Source organism: Eretmochelys imbricata, chromosome 7 (assembly GCF_965152235.1).
Source record: "Eretmochelys imbricata isolate rEreImb1 chromosome 7, rEreImb1.hap1, whole genome shotgun sequence".
Classification (NCBI taxonomy): domain Eukaryota; kingdom Metazoa; phylum Chordata; order Testudines; family Cheloniidae; genus Eretmochelys; species Eretmochelys imbricata.
This window is the reverse complement of record NC_135578.1, coordinates 52704565-52730711: the sequence shown is the minus strand read 5'-3', so window position 1 is coordinate 52730711 and position 26147 is coordinate 52704565. Positions and strand designations below refer to the sequence as shown.

At 43.8% G+C, this 26147-nt stretch overlaps 1 protein-coding gene across 5 annotated transcripts in view; it reads right to left on the bottom strand.

Annotated features, from left to right (window-relative positions):
• The window catches only part of HELLS (helicase, lymphoid specific), a 45345-nt gene that overhangs the window by 886 nt on the left and 18312 nt on the right, over positions 1-26147 (bottom strand). For 2 of the 5 annotated variants that reach the window (XM_077821119.1, XM_077821122.1), the window contains exons 8-22: positions 25467-25691; positions 22944-23126; positions 22620-22763; positions 19731-19927; positions 19036-19132; positions 17760-17921; positions 9420-9562; positions 9026-9164; positions 8865-8879; positions 7996-8079; positions 7763-7882; positions 7419-7535; positions 6297-6456; positions 1420-1516; positions 1122-1198 (exon numbers count right to left, since the gene is read on the bottom strand). In XM_077821119.1, the coding sequence (XP_077677245.1) occupies positions 1122-1198; positions 1420-1516; positions 6297-6456; positions 7419-7535; positions 7763-7882; positions 7996-8079; positions 8865-8879; positions 9026-9164; positions 9420-9562; positions 17760-17921; positions 19036-19132; positions 19731-19927; positions 22620-22763; positions 22944-23126; positions 25467-25691 (1960 nt within the window). The other 3 variants (XM_077821120.1, XM_077821123.1, XM_077821124.1) reach the window with 3 other exon arrangements.

Sequence of the window (26147 nt, the reverse complement as noted above, 5' to 3'; positions counted from 1 at the left end):
CATCAGTGTGAACGAGGCATTGCATTACTTCACTGTGATTGGCCTCTGAAAATGTCCCATAATCCCCTGAAGTCAAGTGGCCACTCTTCTCATTGTTTTGGAATCAGCTGCAGGAATGCAGATATCCTCTTTCAAAGCTCTGTTTCTGACAGCTGGCATGCTTATCTGCTCTTGGACAACGCAACCATTACTGTGGAATGCTGCTTGCGGTGAGTGGAGGAGGGGGGGGGAGGAGGGCGGCTGCTGCCTGAACTTACAAGACAGCATGCTAACACACTCTCAGCACACCCCAAACCACCTACACAAAACACACTCCCTGTCACACTCCGCTCCACCCCTGCCCCATTTGAAAAGCACTTTGCAGCCACTTGCACACTGGGATAGCTACCACAATGCACTGCTCTTTGTGGCATTGCAAGGACTGCTAATGTGTTCATTTGCAGCTGACAGTGTAAACACAAGGCAGCGTTTTCCCGGCTGCAGTCTCCAAAGGCTGGTTTAACTCCCAGTGCTCTACATCTGCAAGTGTAGCCATGCCCTCAGTTGTCAATAGAGTTGGGCAGGAAATGGTTACCCCATCCCAAATCAGGAGGAAAACTAAAAAAATCTGAGACTTTTTTGGTTGAGGTCAATTGAAACATTTCATTTCAACCATTTCAAAAATGTTTCATTTAACAGTCATTAAAAAAAACCAACAACCTATAATTAGCGTGTGTTTCAAAACAAAAAGCTGTTTCAAGCCCCCCCCATGTTTTAAAAATGTCCTGTTTTGACAATTTTAAAGATTTTCGAAACAGGAAATTCATCAAAACCACCCCTCATTTCCCAGGAACAATTTCAGTTTTGATGAATTGGAATTTTCTGACCAAAAGAAGTTGTTAAGACTTCCTGACCAGCTCTAGTTGTCAATGTAGTAGTAGACAATGGTACTTCACATACATCCATTTTGTTTGAACAGAACACGGACATAAAATTTTATTAGAAATTTCTGTGGGGACCTTGCTCTTGGGGAAATAAAGGCATTGGCAATTCTCCTCTGCTTTTACATATAAAATATAAGGGAAAAATTCTATATATTTTACTGTCAAATAGGAAAAGAGGACCAAATTAGTTTTACTTACCAATAAGGTCACTTCTATCCAGCAGTAACTCTAGATCTTTGTCACTGATTACTTTCTCTCTGGATCCTTTAACCTCTCTATAGAAATAAGAGTATCTTAGTCTAAACACTAGTTCTCAACATTTTTCCACTCAAAGACACCCCCCACCGCCTTTCCATACCAGAATCCCCCAGGACCTCCCGTCCCATATAGCAGAGACCCACATCCCATTTAGCAATATCGGAAGAGCAGGGTAGTTGAGATCCTCAGACGCTTATTTGCATCTCCCAGGTCTAACAAAATGTGGAAGTTAACATACCTTTCATAGTCCCTGGATTTCAGTAATTCCATTAATTCCTTAGGATCCAAGCAACGCTTTGTTTGGATTAAACCAGATTTACCACCTTTAAACTGATCTATAAAAAGAGAAACCTTTCTTGAATATAAAGGCTGCCAAATTACCAATGAATTCTATAAACTGACATCTAATGTATGCTGTTAACCCAACACAGAAAGAGAGAGAAAGAACTATTCTTGGATATACTTGGATTTGTTGCCTAAACATATACCAAACATGCCCTAAATTGTGACGACTAAATTAAATAGTGAAAGTCAGAGCTGTATAAAAAGTTTTCATGTAGGCCTTTACTTTCTAATCGTGGCACGCAAAATTAAAAAAAGGTTGCAACACACTGATTTGACATGCACACACACAGTGGAAAAGCTATTAGTTCTACTTACAGTAAAAACATTGCAAATAAAGTTAGATGGTGGATGCCGAAGTGTGTTCCGTTTGCAATGTTGCTGATTGAAACAAAGTGAGGAGTATTATCACTACAAGATAGAGAATAAATGAAAGATATCCTGTCCATTTTATTGGGGTGTATTTCGCTCAGTGAATTAGCTATAACTGTTTTAACATTTTTAAAACAAAAACATTTCTTCAGACGAGAACATCCAGACACCTTTTTGTACCCAAATCTGGATGTTTTCCAATTCAGATCTGACTGTGGGAACAGAAGAGAAGTCTTCCAGACAACAGAATGTACTGGTGTTTTAAAAACAAGAGAGATAGGTTCAGTCAAAGTATGACTGAAGATGAGACCTGGAAGGTTTAATGAAAGAGGGGTCATTTGGATCAGCTATCATGTCTATCAAGAAATGGTATAAGATTAGTTCTAATTGGCTATAGTTGAATGAGGTCAAAGCCAAGGACAACACAACACATGCTCAGAAGGCTTTGCAGCTTTCTGTTACCATTGGACTCACCCAACCTTGCCTGAACTTTTGTTACATTTACTGAAGCATCTGTCCATCCTCGTCTCCCCATTATGCACTTCTTTCTTTCCTCAGTCACCTCTAAGATCTTGCTTTCAAATCCCACCACGGCACCCACTAAGTTTTTGTTAATTCTCCCTGTAGTGCTTTAGTACTCAACATATGCTACAGGTTAACAATGTACTTCTCAAATGTAGAAAAAGTTGCATGAAATACTGAGAAACAGTACGTAACCATTTTAAAGAGACACAATCAATGTATATACAGTGTGCAGAAGTAAGTTTACATGTATAACTTTACTTTGAGATTTCCTGACTTGAGATCTTAACCATAATCTTCTCTTAATGCAGCTTTTTTAAAGTGATGTTTCTTATGGGTTTTTTATTATATAGATAAAACAAAATGCATCAAGATCTGAAAGCTCTGCTGATTTGTAACCAATTCCAAATCTGGAGCTACTTCTATTTTACCCCTCAAATACCATCAAAGCACTGGTCCCATGCACATGACAAGGTTCACAAGAGAGAGTCCCTCTTCTGCAAACTTTAGGTGCTTTTCATAGATATATATTTTTTTTTTAAAGGCTAGAAGGGACCATTAGATCTATAGTCTGACCTCGTGTAAAACAGGCTATAAAATGTCACCCAGTTTCCCCTGTACTGAGCTGCAAACCTTGTAATTTGCACCTGCTCCAGTGCATCTAAGTGGAGCTCCTTGTTGCAAGCTTTACATCAGCCCTCTGTAACAACTTCCAGGACCCCTTAGGTCAAAAGTCACTTTGGAAGAGACCCTGCTTAAAATCTAGTACTTAGTTACAGGGAAGAGCAAAATTTAGCAAATTAATGAGAAGAAAAATATTTGCATTAATGCAATAGGTCAGACTACTCAGTTAACACATTCCATGCCATCTGTCTCTTCTCCTTTAGTACAGGACTTTACATTTATTAGTCCCAATCCCTCCCTCACCCCTGCTGCCTGAAGCCCTCATGTCTCTTATCTTTGTAGGTCATTTTACAGTTTTTCCTTTGTTTAAACTAAAATGGGTGGGGTAGTGTATCTGCAAATTGGATCAGTTGCATTTATACCAAAGAAATTCCTGAGAGATATGCTTTTTCTCCTATTTTAATAGGTTATAAAAGCCAAGAAATTTGCTGGCAGATACTAGAGCAGTAACCAGGGTGGGTTGAGAGAGGTAGCTGCCCAGGCGCAAAACCGCGGGGGCAGAAATATGGGGCAGTGTGGGTGGGGGATGTGGGGTCACTATGAAGAATGCCCCTCACATTTAAAAACGGTTGCCTTCTGGTTGCTTGGAAGCTAGTGGGAGCCATCCGGCCCGCTCTAGCCTTTCCCCTGAAGGAGTCCAGCCCCTGTTTCCAGAGCCCAGCTGCCATGAGATGCTCCCTGATGCACTCGCCCCGCCACCGCCCAGCCTAGAGGAGGGCAAGAGCAGTAGCACGCAAGTGCCTCTGGGAGCATCCCACGGCAGCTGGGCTCTGCGGACAGGTTGGACTCCTTCGAGGGAGAAACAAGAGCAGGCCGGGTGGCTTCTACCTGTTTCCAAGCAACCAGAAGGCAACCGTTTTCAAACTGTGGGGGGTTCTCTCCATAGTTTGAAAACCTCTGTGTTAAATGGAAGTCAGAAATCTGGGGGGGCCATATGCCCCCACATACCATCCCCCTCCTCCCACGCCACCCCATTTTTCTACCTGGGCGGCTGCCCTACTCTGTTTATGGCCCATATCACCATGATGTAAGTGGAGTATAAAAATCAGAGTAGGCTAAAAGAGGAAGCATAGAATCATAGAAGATGAGGGTTGGAAGAGACCTCAGGAGGTCACCTAGTCCAACCCCCTGCTCAAAGTAGAACCAACCCCAACTAAATCATCCCAGACAGGGCTTTGTCAAGCCCGGCCTTAAAAACCTCTAAGGATGGAGGTTCCACCACCTCCCTAAGTAACCCATTCCAGTGCTTCACCACCCTCCTAGTGAAATAGTGTTTCCTAATATCCAACCTAGACCTCCCCCACTGCAACTTGAGACCATTGCTCCTTATTCTGTCATCTGTCACCACTGAGAACAGCTGAGCTTCATCCTCTTTGGAACCCCCCTTTAGGTAGTTGAAGGCTGCTATCCAATCCCCCCCTCATTCTTTTCTTCTGCAGACTAAATAATCACAGTTCTCTCAGCCTCTCTTCATAAGTCATGTGCCCCAGCCCCCTAATCATTTGCCTTGCCCTCCGCTAGACACTCTCCAATTTGTCCACATCCTTTCTGTAGTGGGGGCCCAAAACTGGATGCAATACTCGAGATGTGGCCTCACCAATGCCGAATAGAAGGGAATAATCACTTCCCTCAGTCTGCTGGCAATGCTCCTACTAATACAGCCCAATATGCCGTTAGCCTTCTTGGCAACAAGGGCACACTGTTGACTCATATCCAGCTTCTCACCCACTGTAATCCCCAGGTCCTTTTCTGCAGAACTGGAATTCTTGCCTGGGATTTTTCCGTCCTAAATGCAGGACTCTGCACTTGTCCTTGTTGAACCTCATCAACATCATTAATTCAAGACTGGCAAATATCACCCAAAAACTAGTAGTAGCCTATGATCTACACTTTGAAAAACATCACACCAAGCAATTTAATTCTCTCATTCTCCCTGTTCCCACCCAAACATACAGCTTTTGGTGTATTATGGGAAGTCCTTACCTTCCTCTGAAGTTTAAAGTACAGGCTACTGTCAGAGGCCCACCAGATTATTAAAAAATCAGTGGATTCAGTGCTTATGAAAAAGGCCAGAGTGCAGAACTGTTAAAATTTTATCAACAGAATAATTATAGCAATGATTTATCACAGTGCCCAATCAATATTCCTTCACCAGTAACGATGAGAGGGAAATAGTTCCACCCAACCATTTGTTACTTGGGTTGTGCAGAGATTACCAACTAGGAAGACAAAATAGCAGCAAGTAAATTATTGGATTGTGTTGCATACAAAATGAGACAGATTTCATAACACAGTGCCCTAAAAACTATTTTACCTGGGTTATTTTATTACAGAAATTACTTTAGATAGTAATTTTTGGATAGTTTTTGTGGGCAGGGTCCCGCGAATGCCATGATTCTAGGACTGCAAGACTGGCCATCTGGACCAGATGCTACAGAAAACCCCAGGAGGACCGTATGTATATATGTGTGTATATATATAAGAGAGAGATGCAAATTCTGCTAATGTGAACATTGTCACACAACATATTGTTCTCCCTGCCTTCCTCTGCCTCCCCATTTCAGCTGATTTCAATGGATGTGATCCAAAGCTAGACAAGTTTGCCTGTGCCGCTAGAAAGCCCCTTTCCCAAAGCTTCAGACCAAATTAAAGACAGAGTTCTGAATCTTGTCTGTCAGATATTTTCCTCCCTGAAGGTAGATAACTGTAAACCTGGAAGTTGATATTGCCGACAGCTGTCTCATGTCCCCAACAGTCATCCTGACCACTCTCACTCCTTACTGTCTGGTTTCATTCCTGTTTCTCTCCCTGACCAGCACACACTGTCCTTGCTCCTCACTCTCCCCAGAAGCCAGGAGGAGGTATAGCACACACTGACCCCAAGTTCCACATCAAGGGCCCATAATTTTAGTGGCAAACTAATTAGGCAGCAGTCTGAAATGCATGGAAAGTAATTTGCAGCCAAATTCAGCATCATGTCACAGAATTCAGCCTAGAGGCTAAAGAATGCATGGAGTGCTGATTAGAAGGGCTAAGAGAAACAGGCATATTTAGAAAAAGGAGACAAACTACTTACATATAGAGAAATTCTCTGTTAACAAGAACAATTAGAAATAATCTTGAATTACAGCAAGAATTCCCCACAGTTAATGGAACAAAAAAGTTTTACAAGTTCCGAAGAATGAATTTACTAACTTTTATGAATAATCAACTTCTCTAGCTTCCTTTTGGCAGCAGCTCTCTCCACAATCTTCTGGTCAACAGTATTTGCTGTCACGAGGCGATAAACAACAACTGGCTTTGTCTGACCAATTCTGTGACATCTATCTTGGGCCTGAAGGTCAGACTGGGGGTTCTAAAATGAACGAGATTAAAGAAATCAAATTAGCTTAATTGTTAAAAGATGCACAGTGAATTCTATTTTTCATCACTTAGCTTTCCAAGCTATCACTTTTCAGGATGAAAAGTCTACCACAGGGGGTTTTGTATGGTGGGAAAAGGGAAAGACTGAGAAAAAACTATTCAAATGTTCTGGAGAATGAGTGAGAGATATTTATCCCTTTACTAAAAAAGTTGTAACTTAATTAAACCAGTTCTACAATTGAAATGGATGATGGAATTAGCCCTCACTGGGAAATACTTTTGCACCAGAATTCTCAATTTGTTTATTTGGAGCTCTTCATAGTTCCTGAAATGGGAAGAGATATGCTAAGTATGCTTGTGCAGCCTAAGTAGCTGTATACTGAAAAAGTTGAAGATGTACAAGTCCATAGAGATTAGCCTCCTAACAGCTCTTCAACCATCCTCCTGAGGCTCACAGAAGGTAGTGGGGCTGTAGCTTGCTGGAGCTTTGGGATGTCAGTTGACTGGGGAAATTTTGGGCACCAGAGACCAAAAAGGCAGCTGTTGAAATAGGGAAGTTTGCAGAAGTTGTCTGCCCAAGAGGGCTCAAACTTCTTTAAGAGCTTTAAACTTCTTCTCTCCAAGGTAGGCATTTTAATAACTATCAACACTCAAGCAGTATGCATTCTTTTCAACTAGCAGAAAAGCCTGTTTTTAAGGAAATTCAGGGGACCAACCAGTTGCCTACAAAGCAATCTTAGCTGTGATCTTACATGTTTTGAATAGGCCAGCACATTTTTACTTATTACCCTATATTTAATCTGAATATATATATTTTACTATGTAATTTTCACATACATTACTTTCATAGACTATCTAGTAGAGCATCCCATACCACAAGATGCTAAGTGAGTATCTAGGGTTACAGTAGAAAATTGTATGATGTAGCATTTGAGAAACAGTTTATCATCTTACCCAGTCACTATCATAGATGATGACTGTGTCTGCTGCAGTCAAATTAATGCCCAGACCTCCAGCCCGTGTACTCACTAAAAATATGAAAACTTCAGGATCTGTATTAAATTTATGCATCTGGAAAAGAATACATCTAACATGAAATAGCATACAGAATAAAAGGATATGGTCAGTGTTTTTTTTTTTTAACCCATGTTTTAAATTAAATCAGATGATGATTAAAAATATATTATTTGCTTTGTCTTTCTATAAGGCATTACATATAAAGCTTACCAACAGAGGTTGAATTTGTTGCAATTAGCTGAGTTGGATACATGCACCTAAGCATTTAAGCTATTACTTACATTTTCTTCTCTCTCTGTATAGGACATAGATCCATCCAAACGACTAAATTTGTAATTCCGCAGATAGCAATAATCCATCAAAATGTCCAACATCAGTGTCATTTGTGAGAACAGCAACACCTACAAGTAGTTAAGATTCCTCAGTATCCCTATTTTAAAAAATAAAACCGAACACCAAAAGCACACAACAAGGCAACTGATCAGTTATGATCCATATTCATAAACAAAAATACCTTGTGTCCTCTCTTTTTCAGTTCTGGCAGCATCCGGTCCAAAAGTAGAAATTTGCCTGAATTCTTCACTAGATCTTCATCAACCTTAAAACAGAGTAAAAAGGAGAAGTCAAGATTTACAATCTCCCAGATGCATCAACATTCATGTACTAGGGATGACAGTTAATGCACTAGGCTTCAACCTGCGTGGCTAATCCTATCCCATCCTTTTTGAGACTAGATCATTTGATTGTGTAAACCATGAGTTGTGGCTCAAAGTTCCTGACAGCCTCTAAGTGTCCCCTCTGAATGATAGTGGATTCAACTAGCTGGCAGTCATGCTCATGTTAATTTGCAAGACTATATTTTGAAGGAGATCCTTTGGTTTTCATTAATGGCTTATTTAGGGTTAGTAAAAATGTTAGAGGGTTAAAGCTACCATATACACATCATCCAAATTCTTTTCCCCTTTTCAATATAGTAAGAGGGTTTATGTAGTATAGAAAAGCTATTAAGATGATCTTTATATATATTCATTATAGGGCTGGGACAGAGGGTTGGGGTGCGGGCTGGGAATGTGGAGTTCAGGGTCTGGGAGGGGGCTTTGGGGTGAGGCCAGGGATGAGGGGTTTGGGGTGCAGGAGAGGGCTCAGGGTTTGGAGGAGGCTCAGGGCTGGGGCAGGGGATTGGGGTGCAGGCTTATCTCAGGTGGCTCCCGGTCAGCGGCGCAGCCAGGGTGCAGAGGCAGGCTTCCCACCTATCCTGGCACCGCTGACTGCATTGCACCCCGGAAGCAGCCAGCAGCAGGTCTGGCTCCTAGGCAGAGGCATGCAAGCAGCTCCGCGCAGCTCACCCCGCAGGCACTGGTTGGGACCAGACACTGAACTTACTCTCTCCCATATCTGCTGTAGGAAATTTCAAAACAAGACTGAATCACATTGGTAGGGTTTTGTGGAGAAACATACTATACAAATCTAAAGCTGTTCACCGGCATTACATTACCTACAGTAATTTTCAAAAAACACTGCTTTGAATGCTTCAGGATCTGTACCTTAAATTGCTGCGTGGCAGGGTCCAGTGGATATTCAATGAGATATGGATGGTTACAACATTTCCTCAGTAACATCATAATATTCTGCAGTTTAAGGTTGATTTCTGAATCCGTAGGAATGGTCATTTCTATCACTGGCCTTACAAAGACATGTAATGTTTTTAGCACAGCAAAATGTCAATGCATTTCAAGTGCACTACAACCTAACAAATGTCTAGAAGACCTACTGTGAACTACTAGATTTTCAGAATTAGAAAAAGGATAATGCAGTTTTTCATTTATCTTGATTCAAAATTTAGTTTCAATTTTATGTAATATTTCATAGTGTATTAAAAGGGATCTTCTAAGTTAAAGATATTTTTAAAACAGGGATTTTTTTCTTCGAGATATGCACCTCTCTTTTTCTACTTCTTCTTGCATTTTGCTGATCAGTTTTTCCAGCTCATCAGGCGTATCACCATCTCGTTCACGGTAATCAACCGCTTTTCGACTCCGACGCTTTGGTCGTCCTGTAGGACTCAACTCCACTACTTCTTCCTGTAGCAAGCGATAAAAATTATGACAGTCAGCAGACGTTTCTCATGTGTCATTGGGGGGAAGGGGAGAGGGCAGCTAGATGTGACCCAACCCCTTGGTGTCCCAGTGATTCTCAACATATCTGCTGCTTAAAGAGTCTCTTCACTAACAGTACACATTTCCCAATATTTATTATTGAAGGTACATTATCGGGAAAATATTTTATACTGCCCAGATTTCTCTGACATTGATGTAGTGAAGACTGGTCTGCAGCTGACATCAGAAAAAGACAGTTACCTTTTTCTGTAACTGGTGTTCTTTGCGATGTGTTGCTCATGTCCATTCCATATTAGGCATCTCCCAAGCAGTACCAATGGAGACAGGTAGGAGTTAATAGATTGCCACACAACTCTGCCAAACCCAGCATGAGCTGTGAATGTGTGGACAGATGACCAAGTCACAGCTCTACAGATGTCCTGGATAGGGATGTGCACTAGGAAGGCTGCCGAGGATGCCTGAGCTCTAGTCGAGTGGGCTCTGACGATCAGCGGGACCCCCCGCCAGTTCGTAACATGTCCATATGAAAGAGGTGATCCAGTTGGAAATCCTCTGCGAGGACACTGGAAAGCCCTTCATCCTATCCGCTGTGGTGATGAAGAGCTGTGTTAATTTACGGAAAGGCTTGGTACGCTGTAGGTAAAAAGCCAAGGCCCAACGGATGTCCAGCACGTGAAGACAGCTGGGACAGAACACCGGGGGGCGGGAGGGGGAGGAGATGATGTTCTGGTTCATATGAAAGATGGATACCACCTTCGGCAGGAAGGCTGGGTGGGGCCGCAGCTGAACCCTGTCTTTGAAGAAGACCATGTACGGCAGTTCTGAGGCCAAGGCTTTAATCTCAGAGACTTGTCTTGCTGATGTCATTGCCACCAGGAAAGCGACCTTCCATGACAGGTGGGAAAGGGTGCAGGAGCCCAGCAGCTCAAAGAACCAAAACCCCACTGTGGGACAGGGGTCCGTACCTGCAGGAAGAGTCTCTTGAGGCCTCTCAAGCATCTGACCATGATGTCATGAGAAAACACCATCTGGCCCTGGACTGGTGGGTGAAAAGCAGAGATGGCTGCGAGATGTACTCTAATGGACGAGTGCGCCAGGACCTGGTTCCTCAGATGAAGCAGGTAGTCTAAAATAGACTGTACGGAAGAATGTGAGGGAGAGATGCCACACTCGGACGCCCAGCGGGAAAACCTTGTCCAAGTAACTCAGTCTGGTTGAGGGCTTCATATTCCCCAGGAGGACCTGTTGGATCTCATCCGAGCAGGTCCGCTCCTCTGGGTTCAGCCACGCAGCATCCACACCGAGAGGTGGAGGGACGTGAGGTTGAGGTGTAATAGCCTACCGTGGTCCTGTGACAGCAAGTCCAGCTGGTTAAGCATAGGCCAAGGAGGGGCTGCTGCCAGGTTCATGAGGGTGCCGAACCATTGCTGGCGATATCATGGTAATCTGTGCCTTGTCTCTCTTTATCTTTGCCAGGACCTTGCTGGTGAGTGGAATCGGAGGGAATGCATACATCAGGCTCCCTGACCAGGACAGGAGGAAGGCATCGGAGAGGGAGTCCTTGCCCAGACCCGCTGGGAACAAAACCGATGACACTCCCGGTTTTGCCTGGTGGCAAACAGGCCCACTTGGGGAGTTCCCCACCTCTGGAAAATCATGCAGGCTACCTCTGGGTGGAATGACCACTCGTAGTGAGAGGGTAAGTCTCTGCTGAGGTGATCCAGGAGCGTGTTCTTGACACCAGGGAGGTGACATGCTTCCAAGTGGACTTCATGGCTGATGCAGAAGTCCTAGAGATGGACTGCCTCTTGGTTGAGAGCCGACGAGAGTGCTCCCCCTTGCCTGTTGATGTAGAAAATCAAGGCTGTGTTGTCCATCAGGACTCTCACCACCTTGCCCAACAGGTGAGGTAGAACAATCTGCATGCCAAGTGGACCGCTCTGAGTTCTTTGATGTTTAAGTGACACATCCTCTCCTATTGGGACCACATACCCTGGGTGTGGAGATTGCTGAGGTGTGCACCTCAGCCAAGGTGTCAGAAACTAACTGGATGGAGTGAGGGGGGGGTGTCGAATGGAACTCCCTCTAGGATTGTCCTGCGATCGATCCACCATCACAGCTAGGTAAGATTGTTGGGGGTTGGTAAGGATCTTTTCCAGGTGATCCCTGGACTGGAATAGACCGTTGCCAGCCATGTGGACCCCAAGATGCAGGCAAACCCTGGCCATAGTCAGGGGGAATGTGGAGACTTCTGCGATGAGGTCTGCCAATGTCTGGAACCTTTCTAGTGGCAGAAATGCTCTGGCACAGGTCGAGTCAAGCACCGCTCCAATGAACTCTATCCTCTGCACCGGAACTAGCATAGACTTTTTGTCAATCACCAGTAGGCCCAGGGAGAGGCACGTGGCTTGCAAAGCTGCAACATCCTTTTGGACCCGAGACCCGGAGCTGCCTTTGACTAGCCAGTTGTTAAGGTACAGGTAGATCTGGATACCCCGATGCCTGAGGTAAGCAGCCACCACTGATATGCACTTGGTAAACACCCTCAGTGCTGTTGCCAGGCCAAACGGGAGGACTGCAAACTGGTACTGGTCAGGTCCCCACCATAAATTGGAGGGGGCGTCTGTGTCCTTGAAAGATCGCTATGTGGAAGTATGTGTCCTTCAAGTCGAAGGCGGCATACCAGTCTTCCGGAACCAGGGAAGGGATGATAGAGGCCAGGGAGACCACATGGAGCCTCAGGTTCTTTAGGTACTTCTTGAGTCTCGCAGGTCTAGGATGGGCCATACACTGCTCTTGGCCTTTTGGATTAAAAAGTACTGGGCATAGAACTCCTTGTTCCTGTACTCTAGAGGAATCTCCTCCACCACACCCAGCAGCAGTAACTCTTTTACCTCCTGCACAAGGAGACTCTCGTAAGGGGGTCTGAAGAGGGACAGGGAGGGGGGGGTGAAAAAGGGGGGCAGAAAGAAACTGGAGGGTATAACCCTGTGCCAGTGTTGAGGACCTAGCGATCTTAAGTTGTAGCGATCCATGCAGGAAGGAAAAAGGAAAGGCAGTTGGAAAAAACTGGGGAAGATGGATCCAGGGAATAGTCTGGTAGTTCACCCTTGGGTGCACCCTCAAAATGATCAGTTGGCCCCCTGCTTGTTTCAGGTTGAGCTCGACTGCGCAGAGGCTGGAAGCGGGTGGCTCGGATGACATTTGTAGCCCTGGGCTTTCTTGTGAGGCAGGTCCTGCTGAGGCAGACTTGCCGGCTCTGAGGCTGTTGTGGTTTGAACCGCTTATGCACCAGGCCTGGGACGTAAAGGCCCAGAGTTTTGAGGGTGGTATTGTAGTCCTTTAAACCATGCAGCTTGCTGTCTGTTTGCTTTGCCAATAGGGACCGGCTGTTGAAGGGAAGGTCCTGCTTAGACTGCTGAGCCTTGGCAGACAAGCTAGAGAGGAGCAACCAGGAGGCTTGCCACATGGAGATGGCGGAGCCATGGTGTGAGCAGTAGAATCTGCTGCATCTGATGCCGCCTGGAGGGCCGCCCTGGCCACGGTCATACCTTCGTCAATAACCGCTTGGAATTCCATCCTGGACCCCTCAGGAAGCAAACACTCGAACTTGGCCATGGCTTGCTACATGTTAAAGTCATATCGGCCAAGGAGAGCCTGGTGTTTGGCCACTGTTAACTGAAGGCTGGAAGATGAATAAACTTTATGTTCAAAGAGATCCAGTATCCTTGAGTCATTGTTGTCCTTGCCTTTCCCTGTGGTTAACTGCCTCAAACACAAGGAAATTGGGGGCTGGGTGGGAATAAGTACTCATGTCCCTTAGCTGGCACAAAAGTACTTGCGCTTGCCCTTTTGGAGATGGGGGGATGGAGACTGCCACAGGGCTTTAGTACTCTTATGGGGTAAAGCCACCATAGGAGGAGCAGAGGATGTCAAACAGGGAGTCCGAAGGCTCCTCCAATACCTCTGCCTGAAGCCTCAGGTTAGATGTGACCCTCTTGAATAGTTTCTGGTACGTCTTAGCATCATCCTGAGGAACTGGGTGAGAAGGCCCCGTGATAGCCTCGTCTGGTGACAAGGATGATGCCGGGGCACAGGATCCTAAATGCCCATTGGTGGTCCAACAGCTCCTGGACCTGTGGGGTCTTTCCCCCCCGAAGCCTCAAGCACTGGAGGGGGCCGGCATTGAGTGGGCAGCCTGGGTGACCCCACAAGGGTTCCATGGATAGCATGGCACTGGCCACTGTACTTGGGGCCATAGGATGGATTTCGGTGCAGATGATGTAGATGGCACCAGAGCTACTCCTGCAGTCAGGGGACCCTGCTCAATGATGGAGCTATAACCGGTACAGTCAGTACCAGGAGACCAAGATCAGATGGGGCAGTGGCTCTTGTCTGACTGGTGTTAGTCGCTGCACCTCAAGGTAGACCTGTCTGAGTGAGACAAATGTCTTGGTCGGAGCCTCGGCGACCTACTGCGTTCAGCAGATCAGTGTCGGAAATCCGGCAATCTATGCCTGACGTGACTCAACTGGTACTGGGAAGTTAAGCAGGACCACAAGCCAATTGCCAGGAGGATCCTCTCAAATACAGCAATCTCCATCTTGGAGACAGATTACGATGGGCTAGTGATCACTGCCTTCGGTCCCCTGATCAGTCCGTGATCTGTACCGAGCTCTTGGAGACATGAGGGGTTGGTCTTAGTGCTCCTGCCAGGGGGCACATGCCTTGGTGGGTCTATGCCAGGCTACTGGCGAGATATGCCTCGAATCCTGCTGTCAGTGCCCAAAGTCAGGAGACAGGAAAAGGGCTCCGTTGAGCCTGCTTCTCTATCTCTGAGGCGTGAAGGCTTTCAGTAGGCAAGTGGTGGTGGGGTGTCCCTTGCGATGGGGAATGGTGCCACTGAGGCAGGAACATACGTAGAGGTCCCAAGGCGGGTTTACCTTGAGACGAGGGTACTGCCAGAGTGGGCAGCACCGGAAGCGTCAGGATCTCCTGAGATAGCTGTAGGGCTTCAGGTATCAATGGCACCTGAAGCTGACAGAGGCCGCCACTGCTATCCGGAGTTGCAGACAAGGTATGGGATGGGTTGCACCACTCGACTTGAGCTGGGGCCCAACTTCCCGAAGGAAGTGTTGAGCTGCCAGCGTGGGTCTTGGCTTGCCCCAAGCCCTCTCCTTTCCCTTGTGGGAAGCAGGAGCTCTTCCCCTCACTGTCTTCTTCAGCTTCTTGGCTGGCAGGGAGGGACAGCCCAGTGGTTTGAGCATTGGCCTGCTAAACCCAGGGTTGCGAGTTCAATCCTTGAGGGGGTCATTTAGGGATCTGGGGCAAAAATTGGAGATTGGTCCTGATTTGAGCAGGGGGTTGGACTAGATGACCTCCTGAGGTCCCTTCCAACCCTAATAGTCTATGATTCTATGATCCATGGAGGGGGAATCGGTGCTGGCTCGTGGTAGTGCCGGCAGAGCACTGCGCACCAACGCCCTGGTGCCAAGTTGGACTGTCGCTCCGGTGCCAGAGCGAGTGCCGACTCCATCAGGAGCACGTTAAGACGGTTGTCCCGCTCCTTTTTCATCCTGGGTTTGAAAGACTTACAAATACGACACTTGTTACTTATGTGCCCTTCACCCAAGCACCTTAGGCAGCTACTATGGGGATCGCTGATGGGCATAGGCTGTTTGCAACGATCGCAGGGCTTAAAGCATGCCCTGTCCCCAGGCTGAGTCCCGTTCGGGATTAAAGAAGACTTTAAGAACTACCACCAAGGGTAACTAATTCGACTACTAACTATATGTCCACAGTATTCTTGCCAGCAAGTTAAGGAAGCATGGGCTGGATGAATGGACTATAAGGTGGACAGAAAGCTGGCTAGATCGTCGGGCTCAACGGGTAGTGATCAATGGCTCCATGTCTAGTTGGCAGCGGTATCAAGCGGAGTGCCCCAAGGGTCTGTCCTGCACCCTCAGCAAGTTTACAGATGACACTAAACTGGGAGGAGTGGTAGGATACGCTGGAGGGTAGGGATAGGATACAGAGGGACATAGACAAATTAGAGGATTGGGCCAAAAGAAATCTGATGAGGTTCAACAAGGACAAGTGCAGACTCCTGCACTTAGGATGGAAGAATCCCATGCACCGCTACAGACTAGGGACTGAATGACTAGGCAGAATTTCTGCAGAAAAAGACCTAGGGGTTACAGTGGACGAGAAACTGGATATGAGTCAACAGTGTGCCCTTGTCGCCAAGGAGGCTAACGGCATTTTGGGCTGTGTAAGTAGGAGCATTGCCAGCAGATCGAGGGATGTGATCATTCCCCTTTATTCGGCATTGGTGAGGCCTCATCTGGAGTACTGTGTCCAGTTTTGGGCCCCACACTAAAAGAAGAAGGTGGAAGAGTCCAGCGGAGGGCAACAAAAATGATGATGAGGAGAGGCTGGGGGAACTGGGATTGTTTAGTCTGAGGAAGAGAAGAATGAAGAGGGATTTGATAGCTGCTTTCAACTACCTGAAAGGGGGTTCCAAAGAGGATGGATCTAGACTGTTCTCAGTGGTAGATGACGACAGAACGAGGAGTAATGGTCTCAAATTGCAGTGGGGGAGGTTTAGGTTGGATATTAGGAAAAACTTTTTCACTAGGAGGGTGGTGAAGCACTGGAATGTGTTACCTAGAGAGGTGGTGGAATCTCCTTCCTTAGGAGTTTAAGGTCAGGCTTGACAAAGCCCTGGCTGGGATGATTTAGCTGGGGATTAGGTCCTGCTTTGAGCAGGGGGTTGGACTAGATGACCTCCTGAGGTCCCTTCCAACCCTGATATTCTACGATATTACAGGGTTTGTAAAGTTCTCAAGAACGGAGAACAAAACAATGCTAGTCAAAGCAGCAAATGCCCCAGCACCATCACTGGTGGCAAGAAGGAACTGAGGGTGGGGAGAACCAGGGGTGCCCCTTATACTGCAGCATGTGCACACCACTCTAGAGGGCACCAGAGCCAGTCCCTTACAGATACTGCTGAGGGAAAAACTTCCAGCACCGGTGTATGTGATGAGCACACACACCTAATATGGAATGGACTTAAAGAAGAACCAGGCTCTTATATCTGACCCTACCACGTGTGTACTTGGCTTTGATTTATCATGCCAGTCAGGGTCCTTCTGATACCTTTTCAAGTGGGCCAGGGTCAATGTGCAGCCAGCCTGCACACCCGGGGCACATCCATTTATGGCCAAAGAGACAATGTCACACATTATTGAGGACTGCCCTCTGACAAGATTTGATGGCGGTCTGAGGTCTCTACACTTTGTAGAGGAGGCTGCCACAAACTGGCTTGGCAAGCTCTGCATTTGATAAGAAAATGACTCGAAGGTCACCCTCTTGTCCTACCTAAAAAAGGTTATGTTGTGACAATAACTGAAGTATGACTACTGAAGATGTCCAGTGGTTTACTACTTAACTAAACATAAATTCTAATTTTTTAAAAAAGTGGCTTCAATTCTCTGTACACAACTTTAGATACTGAAAGCCTCATTTTCTAAGAGGTGCACGGGGACTCATTGCTTTTGTGGACTATCACAACAACCTTAATGGTCACTTGAGCAAGAGGAAGGTCTCTTAGCTGTGAACTACAGAAATACCATTATGTCCTTTCTAGGCTAAAACTAGCCAAGGAGCAACATGCTCTAAATTCTATACCCACTGACGTCAACAGCAATGAATTCCAATTGAAATAAGTGGCAGAAGGATTAGGCCCAGAACTATTCACAACAAAAAGCTTTTGCTCAATTTTATTATTTTCTTCAATAATAGTCAGTGCTGAAGTTTAAGAAGACTTAAGTATATGGAAACTTTGACAGGGTAATAAGCCAATTTTGAGCTGAGAGGCAATGAAATAATAGACAAAAGTCAAAAATCTCAAATCAGGAAAATATTTTAGAGACCTGTAACAAAAAAAATTTGACACCAAAATTGATAAGGTAGAATGTTTCTATTCAACTTCAATGTATAGAATTCTAATATAACTAATGAGCTATGCATCTGTACACAAAACGAAACTGGTAAAAAAAAGTGTTTTAGAAGTCACTACTAGTGTAACCAATGCTATGGTATTTTCATTTGTGAACCGTAATTGTTTTTATACATTTCTGAAGTCCACAGCAGTAGGTACCTCATTGTTTCCGAGCAGCTTTTTAATGGTCCGATTTACAATAGCAGTATAGAAGGTTTCTTGTTTCTTTGCCAGTGGTGCATAGACCACAACTTCTCGTTTAGGAGGAACCTCAAGAGCTACATCAGATTTCAGTCTTCTCAATAAGAAAGGCGTCAAAATCTAAAATGTAAACAAATACATACACAACCATTAAACACGTGGGGCCAAGCTCTCTAGTGCAGTGGTCTCCAACCGTTTTACGCTCAAGATCACTTTTTGAATTTAAGGGCAACCCAGGATCTACCTCGCCCCTTGCCCGAGGCCCTGCCCACTCCACTCCCCGCCCCCTCCATTGCACACTCTCCCCCCACCCTCACTCACTTTCAGCAGGCTGGGGGTTTGGGAGGGGGTGTGCGTTCTGGATTGGGGCTGAGAGGTTCATCCTAAAATACTGAGAAATCCTTATAATGGTAATCCAGTTATTGTCTACATGCCATAGCTTTGAAAAGTGGCTATTTAAAAATTTTGAAAGTTACATTCCCTAGGAACTCTATGGACTTAAACATTTATGTGATCCTGACACAACAATGAAGTAGTGCCCCTACTGGATTACAGGGGTTGTCAGTGAAGAGTCAGCATTTGTCAACAGTTACCACATAGCATATCTGGGAGACAAGTTTTCCATAGAGCTGGAATAGGAAAACAGTGGTGACTATTGGCAAGTGTTGACTTAAAAAAAAAAAAAAAAAAAAAGCAGCAGCCACCTAACAATAGTTTGGTTTTGCCTTTGAATAAGGGAATAAAACCCCATTACAAACTTGGAGAGTAAGAAGTGATCCCTGCCCACTGCCAACAAAATGATCTGAGATAAAAATACGTTTGGGTCACATTCCATAAAAGACAAACTGTTGAATGACACACACAACTCAACTTAATGTTAATGATAGTGCATGGTACCAGTTTAATCTGCTGGTGAAACATCAAGTGCTAAAAAAGTGCAGAAACAAAAGTTGCAGTTAGCTTTAGTCTTCAGAATTCTCAATTTCATTCCAAAACAAAAAAAAAAAAAAAAAAAATCAAAGACTCATGCCATTCTTTTAATCTTCTAATGTTGAGAAGGTCCAATACAAAATAAATGCAGAAAGTGCCAACAACGCCAAAGATACAACACCAGACCTGCTAAGTTGTGTTATGATCAACTCCAAAGAAGAAATCTGTTCTAAAAAATATGCTCGGGATTAAAGGTGCAATAAAACTTTAAAACAAGAACAGCAAAATCATCAAAATCCCAGACCTGGTGCAACATGTGTAAGATGTTCTGCTCCCTTTCTTTAGCAACAATATCTTCAGCAATTTCTGTAATGCTTGTAATGTCAAACCAGGACTCAAAGCTAGAGACAGAGACAAAACAATTCAAGTTATTTCATATGCATTATTCGTTGTTATTTGAATGTGTGTCAAACTCCAAAAAAGTTTCTAAAGCACATTATGTATGAAAGATGTAAGGCCAGACAATTGTAAAACTGAATTATAACAAATAGAAATGTTAGTTGGAAAGCACAGTGCAATGTGTTATACAAAACAACATTATTTCTGCTGTAGAACTAGACCTTTGCAATCTCTTTCCAGCTTAGCACTGAATTCAAAGTTGTTTTTTGGCACTGCGATGTGACAGGTAGTCATGAAGGAAAACTTAATGCTTCCTGCTTGGCTCAGAGGGTTTTAATTTTTGCTCACTGGCTAAGATATGAAAATTGTTTCCTTCTCTGTAGAAGCAACTTCAGAAATGAAAAAAGTCACCTGAGGAAGGGAGAAACCATTCAAGCCCCTCCATCACTGAACAAAGATGAATCCAATCATTGTGTGATATGTTATCAATTTATCCAACTCAAATGAACAGATGGATAGTTGTAACGATGCAGGGCATTAGTTCTGAGCAGCTCATGCAGAACACACACAAACAGTCTGGGCCAACAGACCATGGCCTACCTTTTCAAGTCATCAAATACATCTGGCAGCAGGAAGTTAAGTAGTGACCAGAGTTCTGCCAAGTTGTTTTGCAAGGGAGTGCCAGTTAACAGAAGTTTATTGTCAGCATTAAACCGTTTTAATTCCCTGATAAGACGACAGTTCATGTTCTTAATCCTATGTCCTTCATCCACTATCAGATACTTCCAGAAGCAATGCTACAGAAAGAAAAGAAGTCACCTAGCATTTCAAGAAATGTGATCTTTGCCACATCAAAATATGTATTACAGACAGCACCAGTAGAACTGCCTATTATGGCTGCCCAACACTTCCCATCATAAGACCCTATTGTCATTTTCTTATAACTTTGCCAAACTTCAACTGTTTAGGCAAAAATTTCGCATGCCTGGAATCTACCTCAGGCTGGAAGTTTTGTTTTGTTTTTTTTTTGGGGGGGAGGGGAGGGAGATTGGGGCGGGGGAAGGGGAGGGAAAATTTCACCCACAAACAGCCCAAGTTGTTTCCAAGAACAAGGCTAACAAAAATATCTTAAATTCATGTGACTTTATCTGGGTTCCAGTGGAGCAGGGAGTTAAAAATCGGCAAGGACTGACCTGTGTGTCAGGGAAGTGTCTTTCTAAATATTCATAAAAACCCACCCCAAATTTGGCCATGTTATAAAGCTGTGGAAAAGTCTCAGTTTGTACACACTCAGTGAAGACCATGCTTGAGCAGCGGGCAACCTTAATTCTGGCACTTCCTAACTGTTAACTTTGCAACCTTAATGTTTTTAATGTAGTTTGTGTAATATTTTATTCAGTATATTATTCAGGAGTGCACAAACTGATGTAGAACTGAAATGTTATTACGCTGGATATCGAAAAAATATGCTGCATCAGGAATGCTCCTTCTTTGACTCTACAGTGAAAGAGATGACCATTATTAAGCAACCTCCTGTCTTAACTGACCACTCCAATGTACTCTACTGAATAAAAATTCTACTCCAAAACCCACTGTGACACTGCACCCCATATTCTTCATAGTAATATTACTAGGATATGATTATGGCATAATTATGATGTGTTTTGCACAAGATAAATCATGTGGAGTGTCACTGAAAATGTTATGATTTGACGAATATAATTTTCCCATTTGTATGCATCTAACATATTTGTATCTGAAGTTATGAATACTGACTAGGGATCTGTATTTCAAATGGGCTTACTCTGGAAAACACCCATAGCCAGCCTTTCAGGTACAACAATGAAGCCAGACGGGGCCAATGGCCCATCGACAAAGACAATGGACCCTGGAAGAACTTAATCTTCCCGTGAAGGTTCCACGCAGCCTGTAATTAATGCCTGCTATGACTCAGGGTGTGTATACACTACGCAGTGTGTGTAAACTAAAAAGTCTGTGTGTAAACGCTCTCTGTCCAGCCCCGCGAGCGGCGTTAGCCTTGTCAGCAGGAGAGCACTCCTGCTAACAAAGCCGTGTTCACACTGCCACTTGCTTCGGCAAAACTTGTGTCTTTCGTGCGCGCGCGCGTGGGGGGGGCACGGACACAGGCTTTTTAAAGTACCCGTGAAAGACAAAAGTTTTGTTGACAATGTTGCAGTGTAGACAAATCCTCAGTAAGGTATGCAAGGGCCTGTGACCAGGCCACATGATTCTGGACTCCATCTTGGGATGCCAGTGTTTTTCCACAAGCTGAGGTTTGGAACAAAGGGTTCCCACCATATGCTAAAGCTATATAAGGAGTGACATCTGTTTTTCTTCACTCCCCACACAAGACGACAACTAGAAACACCTGAGGAACAAAGACTGAACTGGGGGAAGTGCTGGACTCAGGCTAAAAGGATTTCTAGTCACGTATGAAAGACCTGGGGATTTCAAGCTGTAAAGCAAGAGCAGCTTGTTCCTTAAGAATCTGCAAGCCCGCTTGTATCCTCTCTCAGGGTGAGAAACTGCTAATTCACATCCAATCCATCTAGTATATTAAGCTTAGTTTGTGTTTTGTTTATTTGCTAGGTAATCTGCTCTGATCTGTTTCCGGTCCCTTATAATCACTTAAAAAAAAAAAAAATCTATCTTTTGTAGTTGTTAAACTTGTTTTTGCTTTATCTAAACTAGTGAGTTTGAGTGAAATACATGGGAAATTGTAGTTCAAGGGGCAAAGGCTTTTGCATATTCCTCTCCACATGGGGGGGCAGAGGGGGGAGAGAGAGGCGGGAAGGGAACACTCTATGAGCTTATACTGTACAAATCCCTGTGCAGTGCAAGATGGTATAATTTTGGGTTTATGCTCCAGAGGGGGTGTGTGCCTGTGGAGCGGAGAGTCACTTTGGCTGCAGACTTTCTACTGGTGCTGCATGCAGTGGCTGGTCATAAAGCCTGTATGTCACTGCAGCTGGATGTGTCCCTACGTGTGTGAATGCTGGTGGAAGTGTAGGACTGGGAGTGGGTCTGCAGCACAGTGAGAGAGGGAGCCCAGGCTGGTATGTCAGAGAGCTCAGTGGTACCCCAGTTCCAGGTGGCACCCCGGGTCATAATCACCTCCCCTTTAAACAACCAGTTTTTGTCCATCTGTTGAGAGATCACTTAGGACAAGTTTGCATCAGGCTATGGATTATGCTTGCCTTCTTATTGTAATTTCCCTACCTCTGTCCACAACCCCTTTTGGGTAGTGCATTCTACCTTTTTCATAAAGTTACTAAATATGCCAATCCAGGGCTCTAGACACGGAGGGAACAGTGCATTTGGAAACTGATAAAAGCAGCTATCACTGTTACAGTCTGACACTGCCACCGGGCAGATAGAATGTTTGACGTTTCTACTGCAGTAGAAAGCACTGTTTAAGCTATATTAGGGATAATGAGGCATTCCACCTGTCAGGGTGTACTTGTGTACCTGCAAGGCATTTCTGTCTCTCATGGCTATTTCAAACGAAGTAATGACCACAGGATGAATTTGCAGTGAACCTTCTCGCCTGTGAATTTTTTGAACCAATTTACGACGTTCCTGCTGGGCTCCATGGTACAGCATTATGGGAATCTAAAAGGAGTTTTTATACTTCCATTAATAAGTAGCAATCAAGAACCCACACATTTTAAAGTAATCACACTAAGAACTATCACTGTGGTTACAATACATATAGAAGAAGTTCCAAACCAAAACAGTTATGAGAATGAAATAATTTGCTCTTCTAAACACTAAAAAGTAAATACTTTTTACCTCTGGAGTGAATCTCTTGAACTCAGACATCCAGTTAGGAAGAGTAGACAAGGGACCACATACTAAGAATGGTCCAGGGACTCCTCTCTCTACCATCAGTGCTATTGTAGCAATACATTGGATTGTCTTTCCCAGTCCCATTTCATCAGCCAAAATGCCATTAATGCCATTTTCCCAAAGCATCTGCATACACAGAAAGATACACATGCCTAATAAGCACCAGGCATCCAGATGAATATAAACACCGACTGCATTCACCATTTGCCTCCTGCTATCAATCTTTTCCCATATGCATATTTTCAGAGTTAGATGAATAAAATTTCTACTTGCCTAACTTAAATATAAAGGATCTATGTGCATGTGCCAGTCAAATATTTACGCATACATGTGACCAGTTAGGTGGCCAACTGGCCTTGTGAAAGTGCAAGAACTTGGACACATCAGGTATCTGCATGCCCTTAACAGAAAGCTTATCCTTAACTGACATGGTAACTTCGCTGGAAATTTTCTGCTGACATTTTTCATGCTTGTTTCTAAACTAAAAGGTAATTTTTTTTTTTTAAATAAAGTTTGGTAAAAATTCTGTTCGGTCATTTTTGAGTGATCAAAGCAGAATATAGATACAGTATTTTATATTCAGACACTTTAGTGTTTAGTATAAAAATAAATTTTAAACGTTAACGCTTGCTCCATGAATAAATATGCTTTACAAGTTAAACAAATACAGAGACATAGCTAACAAAAAACCAGCTGCATAATTGTACTGTCATGCTTCTGCACAGAAATAGGAATCTTCCTACATAGTTACACTGATATTTTAGCCAACTAGCCTTTATCATCTGCTTTCTAAAAATCAGCACATTGTTACCTTTAAGTTTGAGCCAAAAATAATGAGGAAAAAACTTGCACTTGTATCCTTTTAAGCTTCTTTGGTGGATAAAAGGCGATTTAAAGAAAAACTGGGAGAGGTGTGTTTGTTTGTTTTTTAAACATTAGAAAGTTAGGTCTTGTCTACCCGGAAAGACACTATGGCCACATCTATACTAGGAGCGCTTTGGTAGTATAGATATACCAGTATACTATACAGACAAAGTGTGCTCCTAGTGCGGACACAACATATACCAGCAAAACAGCACTTTTTCCAGTAAAGCTTATTCCAACCCCCTAGCCTGAGAGAAATAAGCTATAACATGAAAAAGCGCAGTTTTGCAAGTGTACCTGTGGCTACAGTAGGGTCCATTTGCTGGCACACTTTTTCACACCCTTGACCAACATAACAGTGCCAGCAGAAATCTGTAGTGTAGTTATGCCCTGTGATGAATGCAGAAGACTTAATTGGGTCTATTCTGTTCTTGTTGCTAAGTCAGGCTTTCCTTTTCAGTATGTAGTGAAGTGTACAATTTAGATGAAACTGAATGTGCATGTAGGCTACTTTTATTTAGCAATTGGAACAAAGATTCAAGAGAGAAATGGATTTTAAAACACCTTTTAGAAGGCTCTTGGGTCAATACCATTGGTCACAAATTCCCATAAGGAGGAAACACATGCCTGAACCTGGGTTGGACCTGCTGGATGTTAAGCAGTTGGTATACTCAGGTTCCTGTCTAAGAGTGGGAAAATGGCACAAGATTCCACCCTGGGACAGGTACGGGCAAGAAGCCTACCACCTGAAGAGGTGCACTCAGAGACCAGACATTGAACAGGTGCAGTTAGCCCTGTAATCATGAGAAGTTGAAAGAGGAAAGACTTTTAGTCAGAATATTTAAATCTAATACATTTAACTCCAATGCCCAATATAAAGTCTTTGTTAAAAATTCAAAATACCAACTCTCCAAATAGGTTGCAAGAGCTCACAACACACATCAGATCCCCAAGACATTCTCTAGTTAGAACAGGGAAGACTAGACTTGATACTCCTGATATTTCTAAAGTGAAAAATCAAGAAGAATTTTTTTTTAAAATATCCATGCCTCTTTTATACATCATAAAGAAACAATAGGTGCACGAGCCCAATTTTGTGTTTTAGAAATCCTTTGCAGGCCACTTGTAATTCCAAAACAAAGATGGAAGCACTGAATTTTGACACTTGGGATAGAGCTAATCTGAAGTCAGGTAAGGAACATCCTGCCTGAAATATCAGTATGTTGTAACAGGGGAAATGGAGTACAGTCTCCCACATGCATTTTTTACTCCTATTAGAAGAGTGGCTTTAAGTTGTCTTCCTTGAAAATTTCCACCTGGACATTACGTGGCAATGCCCCCATACATATTCCCTTCTTTTAAAGGAATGTGTATGTAATTTCTACGGTTCAGTCAACCACACAGGGCTGGAAAGGCCAAAGCTAACATGGACCGAGAGTTCCTTAAAACAAAAATACAGCTCTGCACAGCTTTTGTGCCAAACCCAAAAGAAACACTGTTCCCCCAATATACTTAATCTGGAAGACTTTGAAACATGACCAATATCATCTTCTGTTGAAATAAGTAGAAACATAAGATTTAGGCTAACTTATAGATTCATACCCTGAGCCATTCCATGCCTTCAACTTGGTACCACCTCATAACACCTCCTGAAAAAAGCTTTGGCTGTTGAAAGGGTATTGGCTGCCCATTAAATTTCCGTACTGGATCAAGGAAGTGCTTGGCATTATGTCGTACAGCTTGTGACAACCTATCTTTAATGACACTATTAGAATCTCCATTTTTCTGTAGGTCTTCTGCACCCAGTTTGTTAGAAGAGCTTTCATCCTACAGAAGGAAGTTTAGAGAATTTAAGCACAAACATTGCAAAGCTTAGTTAACATACTGAGCAAGCTGCTGAGACTTCTGGCAAATCTCCAAGTCAATGTTATTGCTACAGTTAGGAAAAACCAGCATCCAGCTGCAATGCTAAAGGCAGATTTAATCGAAGTGTGGCTGACCACACACAATAACTCAAGCACAAAGTTTCCAGTGATGATATTGCCACTTAGCCAATTAATATTTAAAACATTCAACTACTAAATGGCAATGTATCCTTCAACTCTTTGTAGTTTAAAAGCAATAATATTTACTAAATAAAATGATAATGTTGAACACCAAGTTGCTATCCATAAAAGTGAACCGACCTCAAAACTTGACACACAAAGGACAGCATATTTCACGTGGAACGGTTTCCCTTTAAGGGAATTCTAGTGACCACTAAAAGTTGGCTCCCCCCTCACA